The sequence below is a fragment of the Microcaecilia unicolor genome, chromosome 5 (genome assembly GCF_901765095.1).
Source record: "Microcaecilia unicolor chromosome 5, aMicUni1.1, whole genome shotgun sequence".
NCBI lineage: Eukaryota > Metazoa > Chordata > Amphibia > Gymnophiona > Siphonopidae > Microcaecilia > Microcaecilia unicolor.
Window position 1 is genome coordinate 49,340,752 of NC_044035.1, and position 26,204 is coordinate 49,366,955.

The following is a 26,204-nucleotide window of genomic DNA, read 5'->3' on the forward strand; positions in this document are numbered from 1 at the left end:
TACTTGTACAGCGACTAGAATTTTTTAGATAGTGTGGGTTATAAATTTTAAAATAAATAAAAAAACAGAGCAGGATCAGACCCAGGACTCAACAAAGAAAGCCGTGAGTGACAGGAAGAGGGAAACAGGCTGAATCAGGCAGTAAGGAGCAAAAAAACAAATCTGTGAGGCCAAGGCCTCCATCACTCATGCAGACTTTCAGGGCTGGTTTCAAGTTTTGAAAACTGAGATAGCTGGTGTAACAATGGATTTAATGCAGCTGAATGAACAAATTAAGTCAAATGTCACTGAACCTGGCCACAACAAGGAGGTCAAAGTGCAGTGCACTAAAGAAGAAGAGGCGCTTGAAGCTGCAAATACTGCAATTACAATTTGACGGATGCTAAAACCTAATATTGGACAAAGAAAGATATAGATGACCAAGGTATCGTAACAATCTGTGAATTTAGGGGATACCAGAGACTGATATTTATTTATTTTATATTATTTAGTTAGTTTTATAATTCACACAATCTTATATCCTTGGCTGATAAACAGTACAGAGAGGAGGTAGAGAGGAAGGTACAGCAGTAAAGGATTCAGCAGACAGGGAAATAATACAAAATGACTAACACATAGCAGATGTTCTCCAGGGACAGCAGAACATGTATTCATACATATGGGTGATGTCATCTGACAGAGCCTGGCGTGGAATAAATCCTCAGCTTCTTCTAGAAGCTTTTGGGAGTCCCACCACGAATGCATGCACATGCCTTCCCACCCACTATGACCAGACGGAACTAGTCGGTCCATTAGAAAGCTAATAGAGGAGGGTGGGATGTTTAAATATGTGACCTGCTGTCCTCAGAGAACACCTGCTACAGTTGAGTAACTTTGCTTCTTCTGAGGACAAACAGGACACATATAGGAAGCCCCAGCTACTAGGTTGTTTGCAAATACAAGGGGAAAGAAAAAGAAAGAAAGAAAAAAAAGAACTGCAACAAGCTAAGGCAGGGGTGGGCAGCCATGGTCCTCAAGAGCCATAATCCAGTAGGGTTTTCAAGATTTCCACAATGAATATGCATGAGATTGATTTGCATACAATGGAAGCAGTCATTAAAATCAATCTCATGCACATTTATTGTGTAAATCTTGAAAACCCACCTGGATTGTGGTCCTCGAGGACTGTAATGTCACAGAGGCACTGCAGTGGCTACTGTAATACTGGCAGGTGCAATGGCTGGTGTAACACTGTTGGCTGCAGTGGCTGATGTTATACAGGTGCTACAGTGGTTGGTGTCAGAGAGACAGCTGCAGTAGCTGGAACTATATAGATGGCAGAGTGGTAGAGGTAGCTGTAGTAACTGGCATCATACAGATGGTCGCTACATTTGAAGCCACACACTTGCATGCTGCAGCTGAAGCCATATCTACAGATGCTCTATGTAATATGATAACTATGGCTGAGGCAGTGGGCAAAAGAAATTGATTAATTCTGAGAAATCATATTAAGGGTTAATTCTGTTTAAAGGTGCTCAAATACTATTTTAAATTCTCAGTCCTGCAAGTGAAGGAATGCAAGCTAGATTTCATTTACTTCAATGTCTAGCTTGGCTAAGCTAAAGGTTAGAAAGGTCAGTGAGAAATGAAACTCTGTCCTTTGTGAATGATGGATTGTTAATGCTAGCACATCTGTATACTATTAAATCTTGAGGGGATACTATTATGAATGAACAAAGGAATGAGCCAGACATACAGTAGTTTAAAAGCAGGCAGTTTGTTTTAAGATTAGTTTAAAATGTTTAGAAGGAAATAGTTAGATTCTAAATAATTCTAGATATTCCTGATGTTTAGATATGTCTTATAAGGATGCTTACTTTAGAATATGCTGTATTCTGTGTAAATTAATAATTCTGTGTGGAATGTCTGTTCAACTCTCTGTCTGACTTTCTGAGTAGGACCATCTGGTTTGACTTATGTACAGTTCTGGCTGGTTCAATGTATGAAGCTAATAAGTGAAAGAGGTCAGAGAAGTCAATTCTCTTCTCCTTGATTGATTAGCTAAGTATAGGAATGGTCCTGAAAGAAATAACTGATATGTATGTTATTAAGTAAGACTGGCCCTTGACCCCTTAATGAATGCCAGAACCCAGTTAGTATGAAGTTGACTAGGAATATGAGAATGTCCCTTAGTCCCTAAATGAATTCAGTTTAAGCTATAGCTGAGAAATTAATCATAATAAAATGCCAAGAGAGGGGAGCCAAAATGTCTGGTCTGAGAGGCCCCAGGTCATGGGTCAGTTTGAGAAATATTAAACCTATGTAACTGATATTTTTAAAGTAATGATTGGCTGAGGCAAGGTAACCAATCCATTCTTTACCATCTGGAGAGTAAGGGGGGCTAGAGCTTAGGACTGTATTTAAGTGGGAGTAGAAGCAGCTTACGTCAGAAGGAACAGACAGAAGAAAGAGAGCAGAAGGAACAGACAGAAGAAGAAGAAGACAGAAGAAGAAGAGAAGCAGCTGAGACAGAAGCCACAAAGACACAGAGAGCTGAGAAAGAGAAGAAGAGACTTAATGCTGATGTTCTACTTTGTTTGCTGGCAAATAAAGAAGATTTCTCTCTCATTTTGATGTGTGCTGTCTGACTCCTGAAGTACCACAGATTCTGTTAACAATAGGGGTAATTCATGCATCAATTCCTGCAACATGGCAAGTGTGTGGATGCTGCATCCGACACCCTACATATGGGTAGTGCTGCTAAGGTTATACAGTCAGCTGCTGCCTGGGTGGGAAGCCACACAAATGTGCATCTAATGTCCCGCAGACAGCTAGTACAACTGATGCTCCATAGGCTGCTTTGCGACTGCCATATATACAACTTCTATAACTGAGCCATAAAGACAACTGCTGGAACTGTGCTATACAGGCAGCCAGTGCACATATAGTGTGACACAGTAGCCATGCTACCCAGCTGACTTGAAATACTATGACATATAGGCAACTGCTGAAAGTTAAAATAATTTTTTTTTTTACTATTACAGCCGCAAAATGCAGCTGATTGTACAACTGTGTAAGACAGATGGTTGTCATATCTGTGAAATACTGATACTGTGTGACTGAGCTGATTGTTACAGGGAAGGAAAATAAAGCAGCTGCTTAAGCTGAGTAGTATCGACAGATGTTGCAACTATGGAAATGACCCTGTTGTTGCAGCTAAGCAAAACAGGTGACTGTTGCAACTACACAACAGAGATGGTGGTAGCAGGATCCACATAGGTAGATGTTGCAAAAGCCAGACTGGCATCTGCAAAGGATAGCAATATAAGTGGTTGCTGCTACTGGGAAGAAACCCAAAGGGATGATGCAATTGTGCAATACATGTGGTTGCTGCTACCAGAAAGAAACCCAAAGGGGTGCTGCAAATGTGCAATATAGCTGGTTGCTGCTACCGGGAAGAAACCCAAAGGGGTGTTGCAATTGTACAATATAGGTGGTTGCTGCTATTGGGAAGAAACCCCAAAAGGAGCTGCAATTGTGCAATATTTGTGGATGCTGCAAACGTACAAACAAGTGGCCTGTGTCACTGTGCAACCAGGATGGTTGCTGCCATAGGAGCCAACTTTTCAAAATGATTGGGGGGTCCTGAATTTTATTTTTTTTACAGGTGGTGCATTCCCCCCTCCCCTCATCTCCCCCCTGCCCCTCCCCCCGTCCACCTTCCTCCGAGTTCCAAGGGCCACCCTTCCTCTGAGTTCCAAGGTCCCCCCCCCTCCCTCCCAGTTCCAGGGTTGTCGTCCCTCCCTTCCTTCAAGTTCCAGGCCCCCTCCCTCCGAATTTTAAAAGTCATCTATCTTACCTCGTCGGGGTTAGGGCGGCAGCAGCAGTAAAAAGCATGCAGGCTCGGCTCAGTGCTTAGTTCTGTTTTCCCTTCTCTCTCAGCTCTGGCCCCGCCCTTGCAAAAACAGGAAATGAGAGCGGGACCAGAGCTGAGAGAGAGAGAAGGGAAAACGGAACTAAGCACCGAGCCGAGCCTACATGCTTTTTACCGCTGCTGCCGCCCTAACCCCGACGAGGTAAAATAGATGACTTTTAAAATTCAGAGGGAGGGGGCCTGGAACTCGAAGGGAGGAGGGAGGGAGGGCATGAACTTCCGGTGGGTGAACGAACTTCCGGTGGGTGAAATATTGGGGGTGCTCGAGCACCCACAGCACCCTCGGAGTCGGCGCCTATGGTTGCTGCAAATATGCCACACAGGTAGCTAGCACAACTGTGCAACCAAGATGGTTGCTGCAAATGTAACCCAAATGGTTGCTACAACCGCACAACCTAGGAGGCTGCTGTCCTGTGTAATACAAGTGGGTGCAGAAAGCTTGCAACTCAGGTAGACAACAGTGCCACCAAGCAAACCAGGTGGTCAACAGTGCCACACAGGGGCTGTGAAGCACAGGAAGATATAGTAACAGCTGTACACTACATGTGGAAGACAAGTGCACCACAACAGAATAGAAGAACTGTGCGACTGGGCAACTGAACCAGCTCTGAATCATCACTGGCTACCAAACTTCTTTGGCTGTATTACTTCCATAACTGAAAATTAGTGCTACCATGCTGAATCTGGTAAGCCAGATAAGTAGCTCATGTTGAAGCAGATTGTGCTCATCTAATTTAGTAGAACACAGCCAACAGCTGAATTGTACAACTTTGACCAGATGGGAATAAACAGAATGAAAAAATACAACTGCCTTTACCTTAAAAAAAAAAAAGCCAACTGGGACAGCTCTATGCATAGATAAACAATTCAGTTCAGAAGCTTTTTTTTTTTTTTTCAAATGAGTAGTAAATGTCTCTAGGATAGAAAGTAAAGGAAAAAAGGGATCCTTTTTCCTTTGCTGAAACTGAGATTTTTTTTTTCTCAGGTAAAACTACAGATAACTTCAAGATATCAAAAAACAGAGAACAGATTGTGGGAAATACAGCCAGGTACTAGAACAAGATAAACCGTCTAATCTCCAGCACATACACAGATGATCTTATGCTGCTTACAATAAGACTACATAAGGCACAACACACAGTTGATATGAGAACCAACATGAACAGCAAGCAGCATGTTTCAGTACATTCAAAAATACAGCTCTCAAGATTAGCAATTAACTAACCTCAGGATCCACAACGGAGAAAGAATAAAAGGGAGAGGCGCTTAATGTGAGCTGTCTCTTTTTTTTTCCCTCAATGTAAGGAGGAAATTGCTGACCAAAACAGGAATTATGGTGGGAAAAAACTAACAGAAAATTTACCTATAAACAGAAAGCTAGTCCTCCACAGAGAGTCAAAGATAAATATTAACTGCTTAAAGAAGCTTCTACTAACCTTTAAATCATTAAGGATAGGCCTACCTCTCTATCTCTCATCCCTTACAATTCCATACTCTCCAGCCCATCTGCTCCATTCTTTAAACGACCACCACTTGATGTTAACTGGCCTAAAAAAGGCTTCCTTGGAATCAACCAGACATCGTGAATTTTTCTTTGAACATAAGAACAGCTATACTGGGTCAACCCAATGGTCCATCTAGCCCAGTATCCTGTTTCCAACAGTAACTAATTCAGGTCACAAGTATCTAGCAGAAACCCAAACAGTAGCAAGATTCCATGCTACCAATCCCAGGGTCATTTCAGTGCTGCCCCATCATATTAGAATTCCCGGCCTGTAGCAATACAAACCAAATTATCGATACCTAAATTTAAATCTGCCTTGAGAACTTGTCTTTTTCATTGTGCATTTGATTCTACTTAGTCTGAGTATGGTGTGTCAGTCAATGGGTTGACCACATCCTTCTTCAGCCTCTATACCTTGGCCCAGTATTTTCTTCCTCTCTTTCTTCTCATTTTATGTGTGAATGGTTGTCTTCTTTTACTATCGAATTTGTAGTTCCTTTTCTTTTGTTGTGTAAGTTCTTTGTTTTTAGATTGTAAACTGCTTTGATCTGCGAGATAGCAAAGGCTGTATAGCAAATATGAATACACAAACAAACAGGAAGAACAAGGCTTTCTGTTAGTAACTCACATAGCTAAGCAGAAAGAGTCCATGCTGTGAGGAATGAACAAGCCAGATACCTGTGTGTGTTTAAAAAGGAAAAGAAAATCACACAACATTAATGCTGAACCGACGAGCGAATTGCTGTTTCAGTTTGTTGCAAACTGTTACTGAGAAGCAATAGTTTGGAGCACTGTTTAAATGTGAACGCTGTTCCTTTACCAACTGTGCATATGTGCAGACCCCTGATGCAGGGGTGTCTGCTGGTTTTGGTCCTCTTTGTGGGGATTCCTCTTGGTCCTTCCATTTTGTACTTGTACTCCTGTGCCTGCAAATCTCCTTAAGGAGGAGGATGCAGTGGGAGTGGGCTTGGCTAGAAACTTGATGATATCAGTATGTTTCTAGATGAAGTCAGCGACCTCCTCCACCTTGTCACTAAAAGGTTTAATCACTCCAGCAGGGGACAACTGCCAACTGCTCCTGAACTAGCTCTACATAAAAAGCATGCAGCCATGCGAGTCTGCACAATCCGAAATCCACAGCAAAGGTCCTAGATGACATGTCAGAAACATCATAGGCTGCCCAGGCCATGTGTTCCAATAATGCCATTGCTTGGCTACTACCTGGTGGAGTTCAGCAACCTTCTCAGGCGGTAGAGTGTCTGCAAATTCTGTCACACTCTTCACCAATGACTGAAAGTACAAGCTCATGAAGAGATGTTAGGAATGTATGTGAGAGAACAATATAGCTTTCTGGTAAACCTTTCTACCAAAATTATCCAAATTCCAAGTATCCCTCCCCAGGGATGCTGTGGAGTAAGACTTGGAACTTTTGGCTCTTTTGAGAGCAGATTCAACTACTGTGGAGTGATGCAGTAGCTAAAGCTTCTTGAATAAGGGAGATTTCTGGACTCTGTACATCATACTGGCCTTCTTAAGAATAGGAGGTTTCCCTCCAGTCTCATCTGAACAGCTTTGAGGATGCTGTGAACAGGTACTGTCACATCCTCCTTAGGAGGGGACCCAACGTAAAGGATGACCAACATTTCTGCCCTGGGCTCATCCTTGACATCCAAAAAAATGGGATGGCATCTACCATCTTCCTTAAAAAAAAAAAAAACCTGTCAGAGTTCCTTAAGGGGATACTTCCTCCTTTCATGTGGTGGGGAAAGATCTGACGTAAGTTCCAAGGACCCTGCCTCAGAGACCAGGAGGCGTGATCTGCATTCTCAATGGCCTTGAACTATTGGCACAATGGGCAAGGTCCAGGTGAGAGCTCTGAGGCATGGTGTAGGAACTGGACCTTGAGAAGTCTTCCCCCGCCTCCCCCTCATCTCAGCTGGCACCAACCTCAACACCTCCTTGGGCACCGATGTCGATGCACAACCAAAAGTAAGAGCATGAGCCTCAAGTATGGGCTGGATCAACATCCGGTCTGATACTGATGCCCTCAATGCAACAGCATTGCGTTAGGCTAGAAACCGCTCCAACTCCCCCTGGAGCATGGTCCAGATCCCCTCCTCGTTAACAGGCATCAGCAAATGTGGGGGCTCAGTCGAGATGGTCAAAACAACGGAAGGAATTGGGGCTAAATCAGAAGACTGACCCCAGCCTGGTGGAGACTGATGTCTCAGTTACAAATCCCTGGAGGGGGAGTAACCCTAATAACGCAGGTGATTCTCAGGTGTTGGCAACGCTAAGGCCCTGGTGCTCCTGGCACCGTACTTTGAGGAAGACCGATGTCAGTGTGTCTTAGCCTCTGCCCGACTATACGGAGGCGAAAGGCATGCAAATTTGTCTCACATATATTAATTATACCTATTTCTACCAGGTAAATCAATTTTAATATAGCTATATTATCCTTAATACAATAATATCAAAGCAACTACAATATTATCAAAACTTTATTATCCTTTCAGAAAACATTTTTAAAATTCAATCTCTCATCATTCTAACATATGCATATTATAACAAAAATATATCAGATTATACAGCATTTCAAACAAATATATCTGATGGACCATATATTGCCTGAATCTGTGACTAGGACATGGACTCCTAAGAAACCCTCAAAACCAATGCTCTATAAAACAAGTTATGTATTTCTCACCACTAAACTCCTAAAAAGCGTCCAAACCCAGTCCTTTGTAAAACAAGATGTACTTATCTCAACATTCAACGGTAATTTCTTCCCAATGTAAGCATATAGCTAGTCCAACAAACTTACCTTGTCTTGAGTCTTAATTCCCAATGTACAATGTGAGTGGGTAGGAAAATCAGCAGTAGTTAACAAGTCTCATAGGTTAATATGTGCACTACCCTATACCCATTCTAGTACTGCAGTGGCAAGGGTTATCAAAAAACATTGGCCCATATTGTTGATGCATACTCAATTACAACAAACGCCTAGATTCACGTGCACAAGGGGTAGGAATTTAGGGGAAAGACTTTATGAAGGTCTATATCGGGCACGAGCAATGGGGGGCACAGCACATGTGAGGGATGTGCATATTGTCAATATGCTTTGCAAGTGAAGGAGATCATTTCGCCTCATTCAGCAGGAAAAATGTTTAGATTGCATGAGCGCAACTGATTGTGCTTATGAAATTCCTGTCCCTGCGGTCTAAGGTACATTCGGCAAACTAGGCGTAAAATTAAATATAGGATTGCGCAACACTTAAGCAATTTACTTGTGCAGCGGCAGGAAGCCCCTCTTGTTTCACACTGGATAGCAGCAGGACATGCCATTAAGGATCTGAGATTTGTAGTTTTGTGTCAACTTATTTGCATTGGGGGTGGTAACATTCCATTGATGTTATCGAAGAAAGAGCAGCGTCTAATTTTTACTCAGAATAAGGTCTCAATTAGGAAGTGGATTGGTTGAGTGAATAACGGATGGGCAGTCATATGATATCTGAATTGCTGAATGCTCATAAAGCGAATGCTACATACCTGTAGAAGGTATTCTCCGAGGACAGCAGGCTGATTGTTCTCACTGATGGGTGACGTCCTCGGCAGCCCCTCCAATCGGAATCTTCCTAGCAAAGTCCTTTGCTAGCTCTCGCGCGCCCACGCGCACCGCGCATGCGCGGCCGTCTTCCCGCCCGAAACCGGCTCCAGCCGGCCAGTCCAGTATGTAGCAAGACAATACACTTCAAGGGAAGACACAACTCCAAAGGGGAGGCGGGCGGGTTTGTGAGAACAATCAGCCTGCTGTCCTCGGAGAATACCTTCTACAGGTATGTAGCATTCGCTTTCTCCGAGGACAAGCAGGCTGCTTGTTCTCACTGATGGGGTATCCCTAGCCCCCAGGCTCACTCAAAACAACAACCATGGTCAATTGGACCTCGCAACGGCGAGGACATAACTGAGATTGACCTAAAAAATTTACCAACTAACTGAGAGTGCAGCCTGGAACAGAACAAACAGGGCCCTCGGGGGGTGGAGTTGGATCCTAAAGCCCAAACAGGTTCTGAAGAACTGACTGCCCGAACCGACTGTCGCGTCGGGTATCCTGCTGCAGGCAGTAATGAGATGTGAATGTGTGGACAGATGACCACGTCGCAGCTTTGCAAATTTCTTCAATGGAGGCTGACTTCAAGTGGGCTACCGACGCAGCCATGGCTCTAACATTATGAGCCGTGACATGACCCTCAAGAGCCAGCCCCGCCTGGGCGTAAGTGAAGGAAATGCAATCTGCTAGCCAATTGGATATGGTGCGTTTCCCTACAGCCACTCCCCTCCTATTGGGATCAAAAGAAACAAACAATTGGGCGGACTGTCTGTGGGGCTGTGTCCGCTCCAGGTAGAAGGCCAATGCTCTCTTGCAGTCCAATGTGTGCAGCTGACGTTCAGCAGGGCAGGAATGAGGACGGGGAAAGAAAGTTGGCAAGACAATTGACTGGTTCAGATGGAACTCCGACACAACCTTTGGCAAGAACTTAGGGTGAGTGCGGAGGACTACTCTGTTGTGATGAAATTTGGTGTAAGGGGCCTGGGCTACCAGGGCCTGAAGCTCACTGACTCTACGAGCTGAAGTAACTGCCACCAAGAAAATGACCTTCCAGGTCAAGTACTTCAGATGGCAGGAGTTCAGTGGCTCAAAAGGAGGTTTCATCAGCTGGGTGAGAACGACATTGAGATCCCATGACACTGTAGGAGGCTTGACAGGGGGCTTTGACAAAAGCAAACCTCTCATGAAGCGAACAACTAAAGGCTGTCCTGAGATCGGCTTACCTTCCACATGGTAATGGTAAGCACTGATTGCACTAAGGTGAACCCTTACAGAGTTGGTCTTGAGACCAGACTCAGACAAGTGCAGAAGGTATTCAAGCAGGGTCTGTGTAGGACAAGAGCGAGGAGCTAGGGCCTTGCTGTCACACCAGACGGCAAACCTCCTCCACAGAAAGAAGTAACTCCTCTTAGTGGAATCTTTCCTGGAAGCAAGCAAGACGCGGGAGACACCCTCTGACAGACCCAAAGAGGCAAAGTCTACGCTCTCAACATCCAGGCCGTGAGAGCCAGGGACCGGAGGCTGGGATGCAGAAGAGCCCCTTCGTTCTGCGTGATGAGGGTCGGAAAACACTCCAATCTCCACGGTTCTTCGGAGGATAACTCCAGAAGAAGAGGGAACCAGATCTGACGCGGCCAAAAAGGAGCAATCAGAATCATGGTGCCTCGGTCTTGTTTGAGTTTCAACAAAGTCTTCCCCACCAGAGGAATGGGAGGATAAGCATACAGCAGGCCTTCCCCCCAATCCAGGAGGAAGGCATCCGATGCCAGTCTGCCGTTGGCCTGAAGCCTGGAACAGAACTGAGGGACCTTGTGGTTCACTCGAGATGCGAAGAGATCCACCAAGGGGGTGCCCCACGCTTGGAAGATCTGGCGCACCACTCGGGAGTTGAGCGACCACTCGTGAGGTTGCATAATCCTGCTCAACCTGTCGGCCAGACTGTTGTTTACGCCTGCCAGATATGTGGCTTGGAGCACCATGCCTTGACGGCGAGCCCAGAGCCACATGCTGACGGCTTCCTGACACAGGGGGCGAGATCCGGTGCCCCCCTGCTTGTTGACATAGTACATGGCAACCTGGTTGTCTGTCTGAATTTGGATAATTTGGTGGGACAGCCGATCTCTGAAAGCCTTCAGAGCGTTCCAGATCGCTCGCAACTCCAGGAGATTGATCTGTAGACCGCGTTCCTGGAGGGACCAGCTTCCTTGGGTGTGAAGCCCATCGACATGAGCTCCCCATCCCAGGAGAGACGCATCCGTTGTCAGCACTTTTTGTGGCTGAGGAATTTGGAAAGGACGTCCCAGAGTCAAATTGGACCAGATTGTCCACCAATAGAGGGATTCGAGAAAACTCGTGGACAGGTGGATCACGTCTTCTAGACCCCCAGCAGCCTGATACCACTGGGAGGCTAGGGTCCATTGAGCAGATCTCATGTGAAGACGGGCCATGGGAGTCACATGAACTGTGGAGGCCATGTGGCCCAGCAATCTCAACATCTGCCGAGCTGTGATCTGCTGGGACGCTCGCACCCGCGAGACGAGGGACAACAAGTTGTTGGCCCTCGCCTCTGGGAGATAGGCGCGAGCCGTCCGAGAATCCAGCAGAGCTCCTATGAATTCGAGTTTCTGCACTGGGAGAAGATGGGACTTTGGATAATTTATCACAAACCCCAGTAGCTCCAGGAGGCGAATAGTCATCTGCATGGACTGCAGGGCTCCTGCCTCGGATGTGTTCTTCACCAGCCAATCGTCGAGATATGGGAACACATGCACCCCCAGCCTGCGAAGTGCCGCTGCTACTACAGCTAGGCACTTTGTGAACACCCTGGGCGCAGAGGCGAGCCCAAAGGGTAGCACACAGTACTGGAAGTGGCGTGTGCCCAACTGAAATCGCAGATACTGTCTGTGAGCTGGCAGTATCGGGATGTGTGTGTAGGCATCCTTCAAGTCCAGAGAGCATAGCCAATCGTTTTGCTGAATCATGGGGAGAAGGGTGCCCAGGGAAAGCATCCTGAACTTTTCTTTTACGAGATATTTGTTCAGGGCCCTTAGGTCTAGGATGGGACGCATCCCCCCTGTTTTCTTTTCCACAAGGAAGTGCCTGGAATAGAATCCCAGCCCTTCTTGCCCGGATGGCACGGGCTCGACCGCATTGGCGCTGAGAAGGGCGGAGAGTTCCTCTGCAAGTACCTGCTTGTGCTGGAAGCTGTAAGACTGAGCTCCCGGTGGACAATTTGGAGGTTTGGAGGCCAAATTGAGGGTGTATCCTTGCCGGACTATTTGCAGAACCCACTGATCGGAGGTTATGAGAGGCCACCTTTGGTGAAAAGCTTTCAACCTCCCTCCGACTGGCAGGTCGCCCGGCACTGACACTTGGATGTCGGCTATGCTCTGCTGGAGCCAGTCAAAAGCTCGCCCCTTGCTTTTGCTGGGGAGCCGCGGGGCCTTGCCGAGGCGCACGCTGCTGACGAGAGCGAGCGCGCTGGGGCTTAGCCTGGGCCGCAGGCTGTCGGGAAGGAGGATTGTACCTATGCTTACCAGAAGTATAGGGAACAGTCTTCCTTCCCCCGAAAAAACGTCTACCTGTAGAGGTAGAAGCTGAAGGCTGCCGGCGGGAGAACTTGTCGAATGCGGTGTCCCACTGGTGGAGAGACTCTACCACCTGCTCGACTTTTTCTCCAAAAATGTTGTCCGCACGGCAAGGCGAGTCCGCAATCCGCTGCTGGATTCTATTCTCCAGGTCGGCGGCACGCAGCCATGAGAGCCTGCGCATCACCACACCTTGAGCAGCGGCCCTGGACGCAACATCAAAAGTGTCATAAACTCCTCTGGCCAGGAATTTTCTGCACGCCTTCAGCTGCCTGACCACCTCCTGAAAAGGCTTGGCTTGCTCAGGGGGAAGAGCATCAACCAAGCCCGCCAACTGTCGCACATTATTCCGCATGTGTATGCTCGTGTAGAGCTGGTAAGACTGAATTTTGGCCACGAGCATAGAGGAATGGTAGGCCTTCCTCCCAAAGGAGTCTAAGGTTCTAGAGTCTTTGCCCGGGGGCGCCGAAGCATGCTCCCTAGAACTCTTAGCCTTCTTTAGGGCCAGATCCACAACTCCAGAGTCGTGAGGCAACTGAGTGCGCATCAGCTCTGGGTCCCCATGGATCCGGTACTGGGACTCGATCTTCTTGGGGATGTGGGGATTAGTTAAAGGCTTGGTCCAGTTCGCCAGCAATGTCTTTTTGAGGACATGGTGCAGGGGAACAGTGGACGCTTCCTTAGATGGAGAAGGATAGTCCAGGAGCTCAAACATTTCAGCCCTGGGCTCGTCCTCCACAACCACCGGGAAGGGGATGGCCGTAGACATCTCCCGGACAAAGGAAGCAAAAGACAGACTCTCGGGAGGAGAAAGCTGTCTTTCAGGAGAGGGAGTGGGATCAGAAGGTAGACCCTCAGACTCCTCGTCAGAGAAATATCTGGGGTCTTCCTCTTCCTCCCACGAGGCCTCACCCTCGGTGTCAGACACAAGTTCACGGACCTGCGTCTGCAACCGTGCCCGGCTCGACTCCGCGGAGCCACGTCCACGATGGGGGCGTCGAGAGGTAGACTCCCTCGCCCGCATCGGCGAAGCTCCCTCCGCCGACGTAGTCGGGGAGCCCTCCTGGGAGGTGGCCGCAGTCGGCACCGCACGCGGTACCGACGTCGGGGACCTCACCCCGGGCGACGGGCCAGCCGGCGCCACGCTCGACGGTACCGGAGGCGCAAGCACCGCCGGTACCGGAGGGGTAGGGCGCAACAGCTCTCCCAGAATCTCTGGGAGAACGGCCCGGAGGCTCTCATTCAGAGCGGCTGCAGAGAAAGGCATGGAGGTCGATGCAGGCGTCGACGTCAGAACCTGTTCCGGGCGTGGAGGCTGTTCCGGGCTGTCCAGAGTGGAGCGCATCGACACCTCCTGAACAGAGGGTGAGCGGTCCTCTCGGTGCCGATGCCTGCTGGGTGCCGACTCCCTCGGCGACCCAGAGCTCTCGGTGCCGACGCGGGGAGGGGACCGGTGTCGATGCTTCTTCGACTTCTTCCGAAGCATGTCACCGGAGCTCCCCGGCACCGACGAGGAGGACGTAGAATCCAGCCGTCGCTTCCTCGGGGCCGAGGCCGAAGGAGGTCGGTCTCGGGGGGGCTGTACCGCAGGAGCCCTCAGGGCAGGAGGAGACCCACCCGAGGGCTCACCGCCACCAGCAGGGGAATGGACAGCCCTCACCTGCACTCCACTCGATGCACCACCGTCCGACGACATCAGGAGACGAGGTCCCGGTACCACCGACGTCGATGCAGCTATCCGATGTCCCGGCGCCGATGCAGAGGGCCGATGCCTCGATGCACTCGATGCACTGGCAGCCAAGGAAGAAGGTCTGGACGCTGATGACGTCGATGCACACGATGACCCCGGTGCCGATGCCGACGAAGAGCCCGAGAACAAAACGTTCCACTGGGCCAATCTCGCTACTTGAGTCCGCCTTTGTAAAAGGGAACACAGACTACAGTTCTGGGGACGGTGCTCGGCCCCCAGACACTGAAGACACGAAGAGTGCCTATCAGTGAGCGAGATTACCCGGGCGCACTGGGTGCACTTCTTGAAGCCGCTGGAAGGCTTCGATGTCATGGGCGGAAAAATCACGCCGGCGAAGTCAAAATCCGAAATGACGAATTCGGAGCACCAAAACTTTAAGGGAGAAAAATCTCGACCGAGGCCGAAAAGAGGCCTACCCCGACAACGAAAGAAAACTTACCGGGGCAAAAACTGGAGATACGGGAAGGGGCAAACGAAACCCAAGGGGGTTTCCGGAGCACTTTCCGAACGAAAGAAAACTTTTCCGAAGAAAAAACACGTCGATTAAACACCGGACGCGCGAGGTCGACTCTCCGGGGCTCAACACGGCAAAAAACACAGCCGTACCGAGTGCGGACGAAAGAAGACTGGCCGGCTGGAGCCGGTTTCGGGCGGGAAGACGGCCGCGCATGCGCGGTGCGCGTGGGCGCGCGAGAGCTAGCAAAGGACTTTGCTAGGAAGATTCCGATTGGAGGGGCTGCCGAGGACGTCACCCATCAGTGAGAACAAGCAGCCTGCTTGTCCTCGGAGAAGCTCCATATACGAATGCATCAGCGTCTTTTGGAGACCCACTGTGCTGATTAGAGGGCATGTCTTGAGTCTTCCCAAGAGCCAAACGAGCATCCAAATGCTCAAAAGCAATAAGTCCTGTATATAGTCAAGAATGTTGAGATAAATACATCTTGTTTTACAAAGGACTTGGGGGTCCTTTTACTAAGGTGCGCTGAAAAAATGGCTTGCGGTAGCATAGGTGTAGGTTTTGGGCACGCGCGGATCCATTTTTCAGTGTGCCTGTAAAAAAGGCCTTTTTTAAATTTTTGCCAAAAATGGACATGTGGCAAAATCAAAATTGCCGCTCATCCATTTTGGGTCTGCAACCTTACCGCCAGCCATTGACCTAGCGGTAAAGTCTCACACGGTAACCGGGTGGTAATGACCTATTTTTCAGCCGCGCATATCAGATGCGCACCAAAAATGAAATTACCTCAAGAGCTACATCATTTTGATGCGTGTTGGGTATGCGTAGATGCTTACGTGGCTTAGTAAAAGGGCCCCCAGGTTTGGATACCTTTTAGGAGTTTAGTGGTGAAAAATACATATCTTGTTATATAGAGCATTGCTTTGGAGGGTTTCTTAGAAGCCCATGTCCTAGTCATAAGTTCAGGCAATATAACTTTCATCTGATATATTTGTTTGAACTGCTATATAATCCGATATTATTTTTGTTATAATATGCATATATTAGGATGCTGAGATATTGAAATTTAAAAATGTTTTCCGACAGGATAATAAAGTTTTGATAGTATTGAAGTTTGCTTTAATATTACTGTATGCATATTAGTTAAGGATATCCTGAAAACCTGACTGGATGGTGGTCTCTGAGGACAGAGATTTGAGAACTACCATATTAAAGAATATGTCAAAGTCAAACACTTCTGGTTGACCAGGTCAGCCTCACCTAATTTACAGTGCTGTTGAGATTCCTTTGAGCCTTGCAAATACAACTTTAGAGAAATCAGAAAAAGTAAAGAATGCAAGAATCTCTAAGGAATGGCTGACTTTACAAGACTGCACAGGGAAATGAAAATAATGATAGCATTAATTTCAAGGTCAATACAGCTATAAAATTCCCTGACTGATACAACTGATACATATTTTTTGCATAAGGAATCAAATGGACTAAAACAAATACAAAAAAAAAAAAGAGCAGAAGGCCTTCAACATGTAAACCTACGTAAAAATCAAACTTGTGGCCTACAATCTCCACTGATTCTAAGATTAGGAAAACAGATATCACACTTGAGTCTATGGTGCTCATTTTCAAAGCAGATGAATGCCTCAAAATGCCTAAAAAAAATGTCCATCTGCTAAAAACATCCAAATCCTGATTTTGGAAAGTCAGAATTTGGACTTTTCACACTACAGTTGGGCCTGACTAGTGATGGCCCAAATGTAGGACATCCAACAGCGATTTTCAAACATCCATGTCCAAAAAGTACGTTTTTATATAGACCTGTTTCAGTCGCATCCAAGCTACAAAAAAGGTTGTCTGATTAAGCAGCTGACCACTGGAGGGATGAAGGCACGACCCCCTCCTTAATCCCCCAGTGGTTTTTGTCCCCCTCCCTCTCCCCTGAAAGTGAAACCAGAAAGGAAAACCAGGCTCTATGTCAGCTGCAGGTATTATGGCCATTCTGAACAAAGTGGCAAGTAAGTCAGAGGAGTAGCCTAGTGGTTAGCGCAGTGTACTGTAAACCAAGGTATGCAGGATCAATTCCCACTGTAACTATCAATTTGTTTTTCTTGGGCTCCCCTCCAGGAACAGAAAAATACTTACTGTAACTAAGATATAAGAAACCTGCAAACCTGAAGGCTATTGAAGTGGTGTTAGGTATTTTTCTGTTCTTGGAGGGATCACATTTACAAGAGTTATAATGGGATTTGAATTTTGAACCTGTGTCCCTTGGTTTACAGTCTCCACTGCACTATTAGGCTACTCTTCTGTTATGCAAGGACATCTGTGTGGCCACTTTAATAAGAATGCTGCCAAACAGATGTCTCTGTGCCTTGTTTTCCTCCATTTATAATTTAAACATTTCAGTCTGTAAAATGGTTGTTCAGGATGGACATATCTTTCTCGTGTATTTTCGAACAGTACATAAGTACATAAGTACATAAGTAGTGCCATACTGGGAAAGACCAAAGGTCCATCTAGCCCAGCATCCTGTCACCGACAGTGGCCAATCCAGGTCAAGGGCACCTGGCACGCTCCCCAAACGTAAAAATCTGCACATCTTTCCTATTTGAAAATTGCTGCGAGAGGGACTTTTTAGGGGGACTTTATGAGCAGGATGTCCCAATTCTTACTTGGACATTATTTCAAAAACGCCCCTCTGTGTCTCCCGCACAGGCCAGGTATGTTTAAACATGCAGAGGATCAAGGAAAAACAAATTCTATACTCACATTAAGCGTAGTTTCATCGTCTACAATAGACAGTTTCACAATGTAAGGATTTACAGACTGTCAAGGAAAAAATAAAACACATTATACTTAGCTTAAAAGTAAATAAGCAAAAATGTTAGAACAATAACTTTTTTTTTTTTTTTGCTATGTGATACAGCCATTTGTTTAAAGCAACACCTGGTGCCAGCGCTTATCCATTTAAGGTAGGCCACAGATTTTGCTGGCCTAACAAACATACGTTATCCAGACAGCGGCTGAATTTTGCCACTCTCCAGATAACTTTTGGACAGCCCTGAACCAGCCTGTAACTTTATTTCTAAATATACAGCTAGCTTATCAATATAACTTATAGCACAGTGAACAAATAAAAGTTATGGGCAATCCTATAACTTGGCACCTCTAGTTAGGTGTGATAAGGCTGTGCACTGAGCATCAATTCTATAAGGGAAAGGGGAAATGGGACTTGATATACCGCCTTTCTGAGGTTTTTGCAACTACATTCAAAGCGGTTTACATATATTCAGGTACTTATTTTGTACCAGGGGCAATGGGGAGTTAAGTGACTTGCCCAGAGTCACAAAGAGCTGCAGTGGGAATCGAACTCAGTTCCCCAGGATCAAAGTCCACTGCACTAACCACTAGGCTACTCCTCCAGATAAGGGTATCTGTGCTTCAAGATGCTGTTTTAGAATACTAGCCTAAATCCAAATTGACATGCCTACAGTATATTTCACAGCAACCATTTATGCCAGGTCACTGGCAGATGTAAATGGGCATACCTAAGTGCACCATGCAATGCGCATAACTTACAGCATTCTATAAGTTACATGTGTAAGTTGGAGACATGCTCATGCCCCTCCCATGCTCTGCCCATATGTATGCCCCTTTGCAGTCACGTGCTAAGCCACTTATGTGATACTATATAGAATAGCATGTAGTGCAATTATGCACATAAGTGCCACTTGTTTTGGCACTTACACATGCACATAACTGCAGGCGCAGTTATAGAACTGCCCTGTTTCCATTTAACCCATAAAAGTTTTCAAAAGAAAAAGGCAGTTGGTGACAGTACTGACCATGTACATCTTTTTGAGTATCAGGATTACTGTGTCTAATAATGATACGTTTGTAAGACTATTTATTAAGAGGTCAATATTCAAAGCAATTTAATCAGACAGCAACAGAATTGCCTCTTCGGGGCTAACCGCTAATTTTCAACAGCACTCAACTGATTAGTGCCACTGAAAATGTCTGGTTTGCACCTAATTCAAAACCGGCTATTTTGGAGGCATTCCAGGGACAGAGTCGTCACTTGAGAAGGTAAGTGCAGATACTAGCTCTTAACCAGCCAAGTTAACTGCATACATAGGACCGAATAAAAGTCAGACCTATCTTTATGCAGAGCCCCATAGCCTGTTGTGCTGAATATCACACTACAATAAAATCTACTTTAGCTAAGTCTATTATTTTGTTTAAATTAGCAATATCAATTGTGTATAGAGCCTCCTATGCTACTGTAGCCATTTTATTAGGATGGCAGAGGAAACCAAGTTATTTACTGTAGCAGGTATTCTACATGGACAACAGCATACAAGTCCTCACAGTTTGGGAGACATCAATGGGGCCTGCAAAGGCAAGCTTCTACAGCTTAGTAACTACTAGAAGCTATTGAGTCAATTCACCACATATGTATGCCACTTTCCATCTGCCATTGTTGCATGGGACCAGCATAGTCTACCTATTCAGATTAAATAGAACACAATTCATTGGGGAGGTGGGCAGGTATGTAGGCAGGAATGTGAACACCTGCTACAGGTAAGTAGCAGGACAGCTTAGGCCTCTCTAGCTACAGGCTGCCTTCCACACAAAACAGGAGAAAACAATAAGGCACTGCAATAGGCAGACATCAACACATTTTCGGTGGAAGCTAACCATTTTTGTATTTTTTTCTACTTTTTTGTTTCTTGGAAGGCAGCCTGGAACAGAAAAGAAATAGGCCTAAGGGTGATGGAGTTGGATTCTAACCCTCAAAAAGATTCTGAAGGACAAACTGGCCAAAACAACTGTCATATCAGGAGTCTTTTTCCACACAGTAATGTGAATGTATCAGCAGATTTCCATGTCACAGATCTGTAAATTTCCTCCATGGAAACTTATCTCAAGTACGCTACTAATGCCGCCATAGCTCTAACACTGTGAGCTGTGACATGACCCTCAAGAATCAAATCTGCCTGGGCAAAAGTGAAGGAAATGCAGTGTGGTAACCTGTTAGACAGTGTGCATTTGATGATGAGAGCCCCTTCCCTATTTGGGTCAAAAGCAACAAACATTGGGTGGATTTTCTAAAGGCTTTCATCCATATCAAGGCTCTCTTGCACTCAATATGAGCTGTGTGCTTTCACCTTTGTGGGCAGGGAGCTGGGAAAAAAATGTTGCCAGGATAACAAAATGGTTAAGATGGAAATATGACACTATCTTAGGAAGGAGCTTCAGATAAGTGTGCAGAATCACACTATTGTTGAAAAATTCTGTGTAAGGCGGATTAGTTGCTAGGGTCTGGAGCTCACTCACGGAACTCACTCACTCTGCACACTGAAGTCACTGTCACCGAACACAGAACCTTCCAGTTCTGGTACTAACAGTTCACAGGTATTGAGCAACTCCAAGGCAGTTTTCATCAGTTGGGTTAATACCGTGTTAAGGTTCCATGATGCTGCAGGAGTCTTGATGGGAGGCTTCAATACAAGCCAGCCCCATGTAAATCGAACAACTAAAAGCTGTACAAAGATGGACTTTCCTTCAATATGAAGTGCTAATTGCACTAAGATAAACTCTAACAGAGTTGGCTTTTAAACATGTGCATGACAAATGTAGAAGGAATCAAGGACCTGTCTGTCACACTAGATGGCAAACCACACCTCCACTTAAATCAGTTCCACCTTCTAGTGGAAACCTTCTTGGAAGTCAGTAACACACTCAGGCAAGTTTAAAAAAAAAAAACCAACAACAACCCTATAGTTACCCTCTCAACATCTAAGCTGTGAGAGCAAGGAACTCAATATTGAGATGCAGCAGAGTCCCTTAAGTGATGGGGAATTCCGCAAGTTTTATGGGTCTTCTTATGAAAAGTTCCATAAGAGGGAATGACATTTTCCTCAGCCAATGTGGGACAATAAGAATCATGGTTCCCCAGTCCCATCTGAGTTTCAAGAGAGTACTTATTATGAGGAATATTGGAGACTATGCATAGGAAATACCCTCTCCCCAATCTAGGAGGAAGTCATCTGAGGCTAATTTGTCATGTGCCCCTATACTGGAACAAAACTGGCATACCTTTTTGTTCTGAGGAGTGGCAAAAAGAACTATCAATAGAATGCCTTATTCCCAAAGTATCATTTAAGCCATCTACTTGTCCAAGAACCACTCGTGAGGTCATACGACACAACTCAATTTGTCTGCCAGGTAGTTGGCCTTCCCTGTCAGGTAAGTGGCCCAGAAAGTCATTCAATGAGAAATGGCCCAGTTCCACATCTTGACAGTTTACAAGAGGTACCATCCTGTTCTCAGGACACACCAAGCTGGTTTGGTTTTCAAGATATGCACAATGAATATGGCACAAGATGGATTTGCATACACTGAAGGAAATGCATGCAAATTTAACTAATGCATATTCATTGTGGGCATCCCACAATGGCTGGCTGGCTGGTTGTGTTCCAAGGACTACATGCAGAACCCCTGCTTTAAAGTGTTTCATACTGCTGTCAGTTTCAGGAAATGTATCTGGTGAAGTCTCTCCTTAGGGTACCACATTTAGATTTTGTATTGTACACCACCTCTATTGAAAGGCAGCATAACAAATAACACAAATAAAATCCTTAAGAGTGGTACCCATCTATATGGGCTCCACAGCCCAGGGGATGCCTTTTGTTGGACATAAAACAGTTTTTGATAGATAACTGATTACAGGGTTTTTAATAGATAACTGATCCATAGCGTGATTCCAGCCTATAATTGTGCAGTTGATTAATTTAGCATGGGAATTACGTACCTAGGTACCCAATGGTGGAACTCACTTCTGAAGGATATAAGATATACACACAACTATTTATCCTTCCGTAAATCATTTCCAAACTTTTTAAAAAATTCCTTCCTCAGAAAGCTAAACATTTTCTCAACTGTAATATTAAAAGATTGCTATTATAGCTCTTTATTCCATCATCATTGATATTCCTATTAAGTCTATAAGTTACTGAATTCTTAATCTTTATTACTTTCAACAATGTAATTTATTTTCATAAATTGTATATAAGCCACAGTGAACTGAAGTTTCTTTGGAAAATGTGGGATATAAATACCAATAAATTTGACAAGATTCCCCTGAAGAAGCCACCCTTGGTGAAACGTGGAGATCTACGGCGGGAAAATTTGATTTGGAAGTAGATTATTTTTAGGCAACATGACATAAGCACAAAAAGACATCCATCTGTAATTTATTGTTCATCAGATTGGACATTTTGGACAATAGCACACTTCAAGATAAGTACAAGGATTTTGAATTTGTATCTTAGTTTTAAATTTAGAGCTTTACATTTTAAATGGGACTATTAATGTGCAATGATAGAAAATTGGATGCCTTTGTTGACAGAACATTTGGCACTATATATATTCTTTTCTAAGTACACAATATCACTTTAAAATAATTATTTAAAAAACGGTTAGATTTGATATAAAAGTTTTTAAGTAATCAATTTTGGTATGGTTTCCCAGACTAATGATGTTTTAGATAGGGGATGCCTTCTGCCAGCTTGCAGTGTACCATCCACCAGATCACAGAGTTCCAGAAGGAATTTTTGACATATGATGTCACATGGAGGCGTATTTTTAAAGCAATTATACTTGCAAAGTTACATAGTTCAAAAATTTACATGGGAATGACAACTCCACAATTAAAAGTAAGACTGCTTGAGCATCGCTCAAATAGCAGGAGAGCAGTTCTTAAAGAACCTTTAGTGGAACACTGCATTAAGTTACAACACATTTTTGATGATCTGAAATGTTGTGTATTGGACAGGATTGAACCTCTCAACCGAGGGGGAGACAAAAAGTTGTTACAACGCTATGAGGTTAAGTGGATTTTTCGCCTGAAAAGTTTAGAACCTTTCGGTTTAAATAGCAGCATGGACTGGCATGTGTTCTATTAGTAATCATAAATTGAATTTTTTTGAAGGTTCATTTTTCTGAAAGCACTTTTTCTATCTAGTTCCATTTAGTTGAATTCATTAAGGGTGTGGTTATGAAAATGGACTAATCATGTCGTAGTATCTAAATGGCTAGAGTTGGCATCTGACGTATCAGCACCATTCTCAAGTACAAGAGGGAAGAGAGAACGTAGGTGTTCAAGAGGATTGTATGTGCTGAAATCAAAAAGAAGTATATTAAGAAACTAGAGTCTTTTTCTCTTTTCAGATGTCATTCTTTTGGCGTCTTGATCGTAAACACTGGTTCATGATGAAGCCTCAATGGGGGTGAAACGGTGGCCCCGTAGGACTTTGAAAGCTAAGTGCTGGCTTTTCTCATTTCTTAGAAAAGTTTATTTTGTTGTACAAATATAGTAAATGATTAAAAGACAAAGTAAAAACACAGTGGTTAGAAGAAATCCTATGCCTTCTCACAGAACATACAGCAGCAATAAAGGATCTGAAAGGCGAAGTAAGTCAATTTAATCACAAATTTACACATATGGAAAGCCGTATAACAGAAGTAGAAGTGAGAGTTAGTGACCTTGAAGATGAAATTACTCAGAACCATAAGCTTCATAACATTATAAATGATTTACAGACTGCATTGGAGAACTCTGGCAAGAGAAATAGGCGCAGCAATCTAAGACTGCTGGGTATCCCTGAGGATGCCGAAGTTGATGATATAATGGGTTTTGTGGAAGCGCTTATTCCTAAACTTCTTAATTTGCAATTTAATCAACCATTTGAACTAGAAAGAGTGCATCGTGTCCCGGCGTGAAGCTCACCATTTTGAAACATCAAGCGTGGGACCAGCGCCATCTTTGTCCTCAGAACTCTTATGAGGAGAAGAGACTGGATTCGGTTTACAGCATTTATTTTCCAATCCAACTGCAAACACAGCTTCAATTTTGCTCTGCCGCTTTGATGACATTTTCAGTATTAAAATATATTGAGATGAGTATGTTACCTGGTTTATCAGATTTCTTATAATTTGGGGAAAAGACTTGCAGAGCAATCTCCTCACACGTCCATTCAGTGCTAGCGCTCGAGCGGAATCTTTTAAAGCTTGGTTGCAAGGAGGTTATTAGCTACTCGTCATACCTTCGGAAAACTAACAATGCTATCCTGACTCAACTGGAATCTGAAATTCGTCAATTTGAGTCCACCCTCTATACTGGTCCATCTAAACCCATTCTACAAAAGCTCTGCTCATTTAAACTGCAATATCTTCTCTAATATGGCCAATGCAATCACTTTTAAACAAACTGCTATCTACTATTCAGAAGCCAACAAAGTTGGGAAGTTATTAGCCTTCTATTTGAAGGGCAGAAGAGTAAAACAACACATTGCTTGCATCAGATTCCCCTCAGGTTCATTTCACACAACTTCCTCCCACATCCTGGATGCCTTTTTAAATCTTTCTACACTGATTTATACTCCTCAGAGAGTTCTGCCTCCGAGGCGGATGTCTCTTCTTTCTTAGCCAGATTACAATTATCACGTCTTTTGGACCAACAAATGCAGCTGCTTAAACAAGTGAAATTCTATCGGCTATCAAGTTTCTTCCACCGGCAAAAGCTCCGGGCCCTGACAGCCTGTCTGTAGAATTCTACAAAACATTTTCGTCCTCTATCTCAGAGAAATTATTACACTATCAAACTTTACTAGACTCTCCTGAAGGATTGGGCAGATTTCTGGAATCTAACACTGTAGTCTTGGCTAAGCCCAACAGGGATCCGCATCTTGTCTTAAACTACAGACCCATTTCTCTCCTTAGTTCGGCTTACAAAACATACACAAAAATATTATGCTTCAGACTTGAAAAAGTTATTCAAACTCTTATTCACAGAGACCAAGCAGGTTTCACAAAAAATCATTTTGGTGCTGATAAAACAAGATTGTTGTGCCATCTGATGCACTGTGCTCGGTCAAAGGCTTATCCAGTTTTATCTGTCTCCTTAAATCATCATCATCTTTGTCTCATTTGCTCTGTTTGTCTACCTAAGAGTTCTTAATCATTCTTCTCTGCCAATACTGAAAATTCAATTCACAAAAAATAGAATGAAAACCTTCAGACAACTCACCATATAGGGTAAGCTATTGACTGCTGAGGTCTTATCCTCCTTTGATTACTGTTCAAATCAATACAGATTTATACCATTTAGACATCTATTGCTGTTTTGTATATGCAAATGAGTTGTCTTTTCATTCAATTTTTTTGTGGACTGATTTTTCAATATTGCTAAAAGATACAGTCAAGATAGTTAGCATAGTTGGCTTTACAAAGAGATTTATACTAATTCCTGTAGGAAAAATCCATAAACAATTATTAACCACCAAGCACTAGAAAAGCTATCGTTTATCTCTGGGTGTGAGCAACTTTCCAAGTTTTTAAGTTTCCAGGTTTATTTATTACTTGATACACCGCCCACTGGGTACCATCTCAGAAGTTTACAAATAGCTAATATGGCAGAAAACAAAGAATCAATAGAAATCAATAAAAAAAAGGAAAGTGGGAACTCCATTTGACGTATAGGAAAGGGATAGGAGGAGATAAAGAAAGAATTGCTGTGCATTCCAAGAACCCCATCCGCCCAATGATTCATTCTGTGGATCTGACGGTCCTTTGAACTGACCCAACAAGACCACTTGTGTTTTTATAATCATCTATGTTTAAATCGTTTTATTGTTTATAACAACCCAATAAAAGCAACATAAAATAGCCAATGCAAATATAATATCAAAATTATAAAGGATAAAATGCCCCACATACACATCAGAACATGATAATAATTAAGTTGCAAATTCCCCCGTCCTTTCCCAATCTCAATTGAACTCACCCAATTCCCAAACCCTCCCCCCTTACCTCCCCATAATTCTTATTTATAATAAAGTATCCTGAACCATATTTTCAAGATTTGTTCTTGCCACTAATTATGTCTCTCAACCCTCTAGAACCTTTGCATATAATGCTGACCAGAAAGGCCCAGGGTTGAAGAGTTAATGGTTTTCGTTTACTACCACTTGGTGCTTCCTTCATAAATCCTTCCAAAATATCCCCACTACGCCTTTTGACCTTCCCATCAGCAATATACCAAGGACTGAGAAAGTAGTGCAGCCATACAGGGCAAAACTATAGAGGGGGGGGGGGGGGGGCAAAAACTGCTCCCAGCCCTCCATCGCCTTTCATTGGTGGTGGCAGCAAAGCAGACCGAGTGGAGGGGAGGAGGGGTTAGGGAAGCCTGTGGGCAAGTCACATAGGGTACAACTATAGCTTGGTACAGTCCTGCATCCTCACATACAATCAAGGACAAAAAAATACTTCAACTGCAGCACTCAAACCCCTCTAGCCTGAGAAACAAAACTAAGTTTGGATC

General features: G+C 44.5%; 1 protein-coding gene across 3 annotated transcripts in view; it reads right to left on the bottom strand.

The window, feature by feature from the left end:
- ARMH3 (armadillo like helical domain containing 3) overlaps nt 1-26,204 on the bottom strand; it is a 269,393-nt gene that overhangs the window by 207,004 nt on the left and 36,185 nt on the right. For all 3 annotated transcript variants that reach the window (XM_030202857.1, XM_030202858.1, XM_030202856.1), the window contains exon 9: nt 17,588-17,644. In XM_030202857.1, the coding sequence (XP_030058717.1) occupies nt 17,588-17,644 (57 nt within the window). The remainder of the gene's footprint in view (nt 1-17,587; nt 17,645-26,204) is intronic.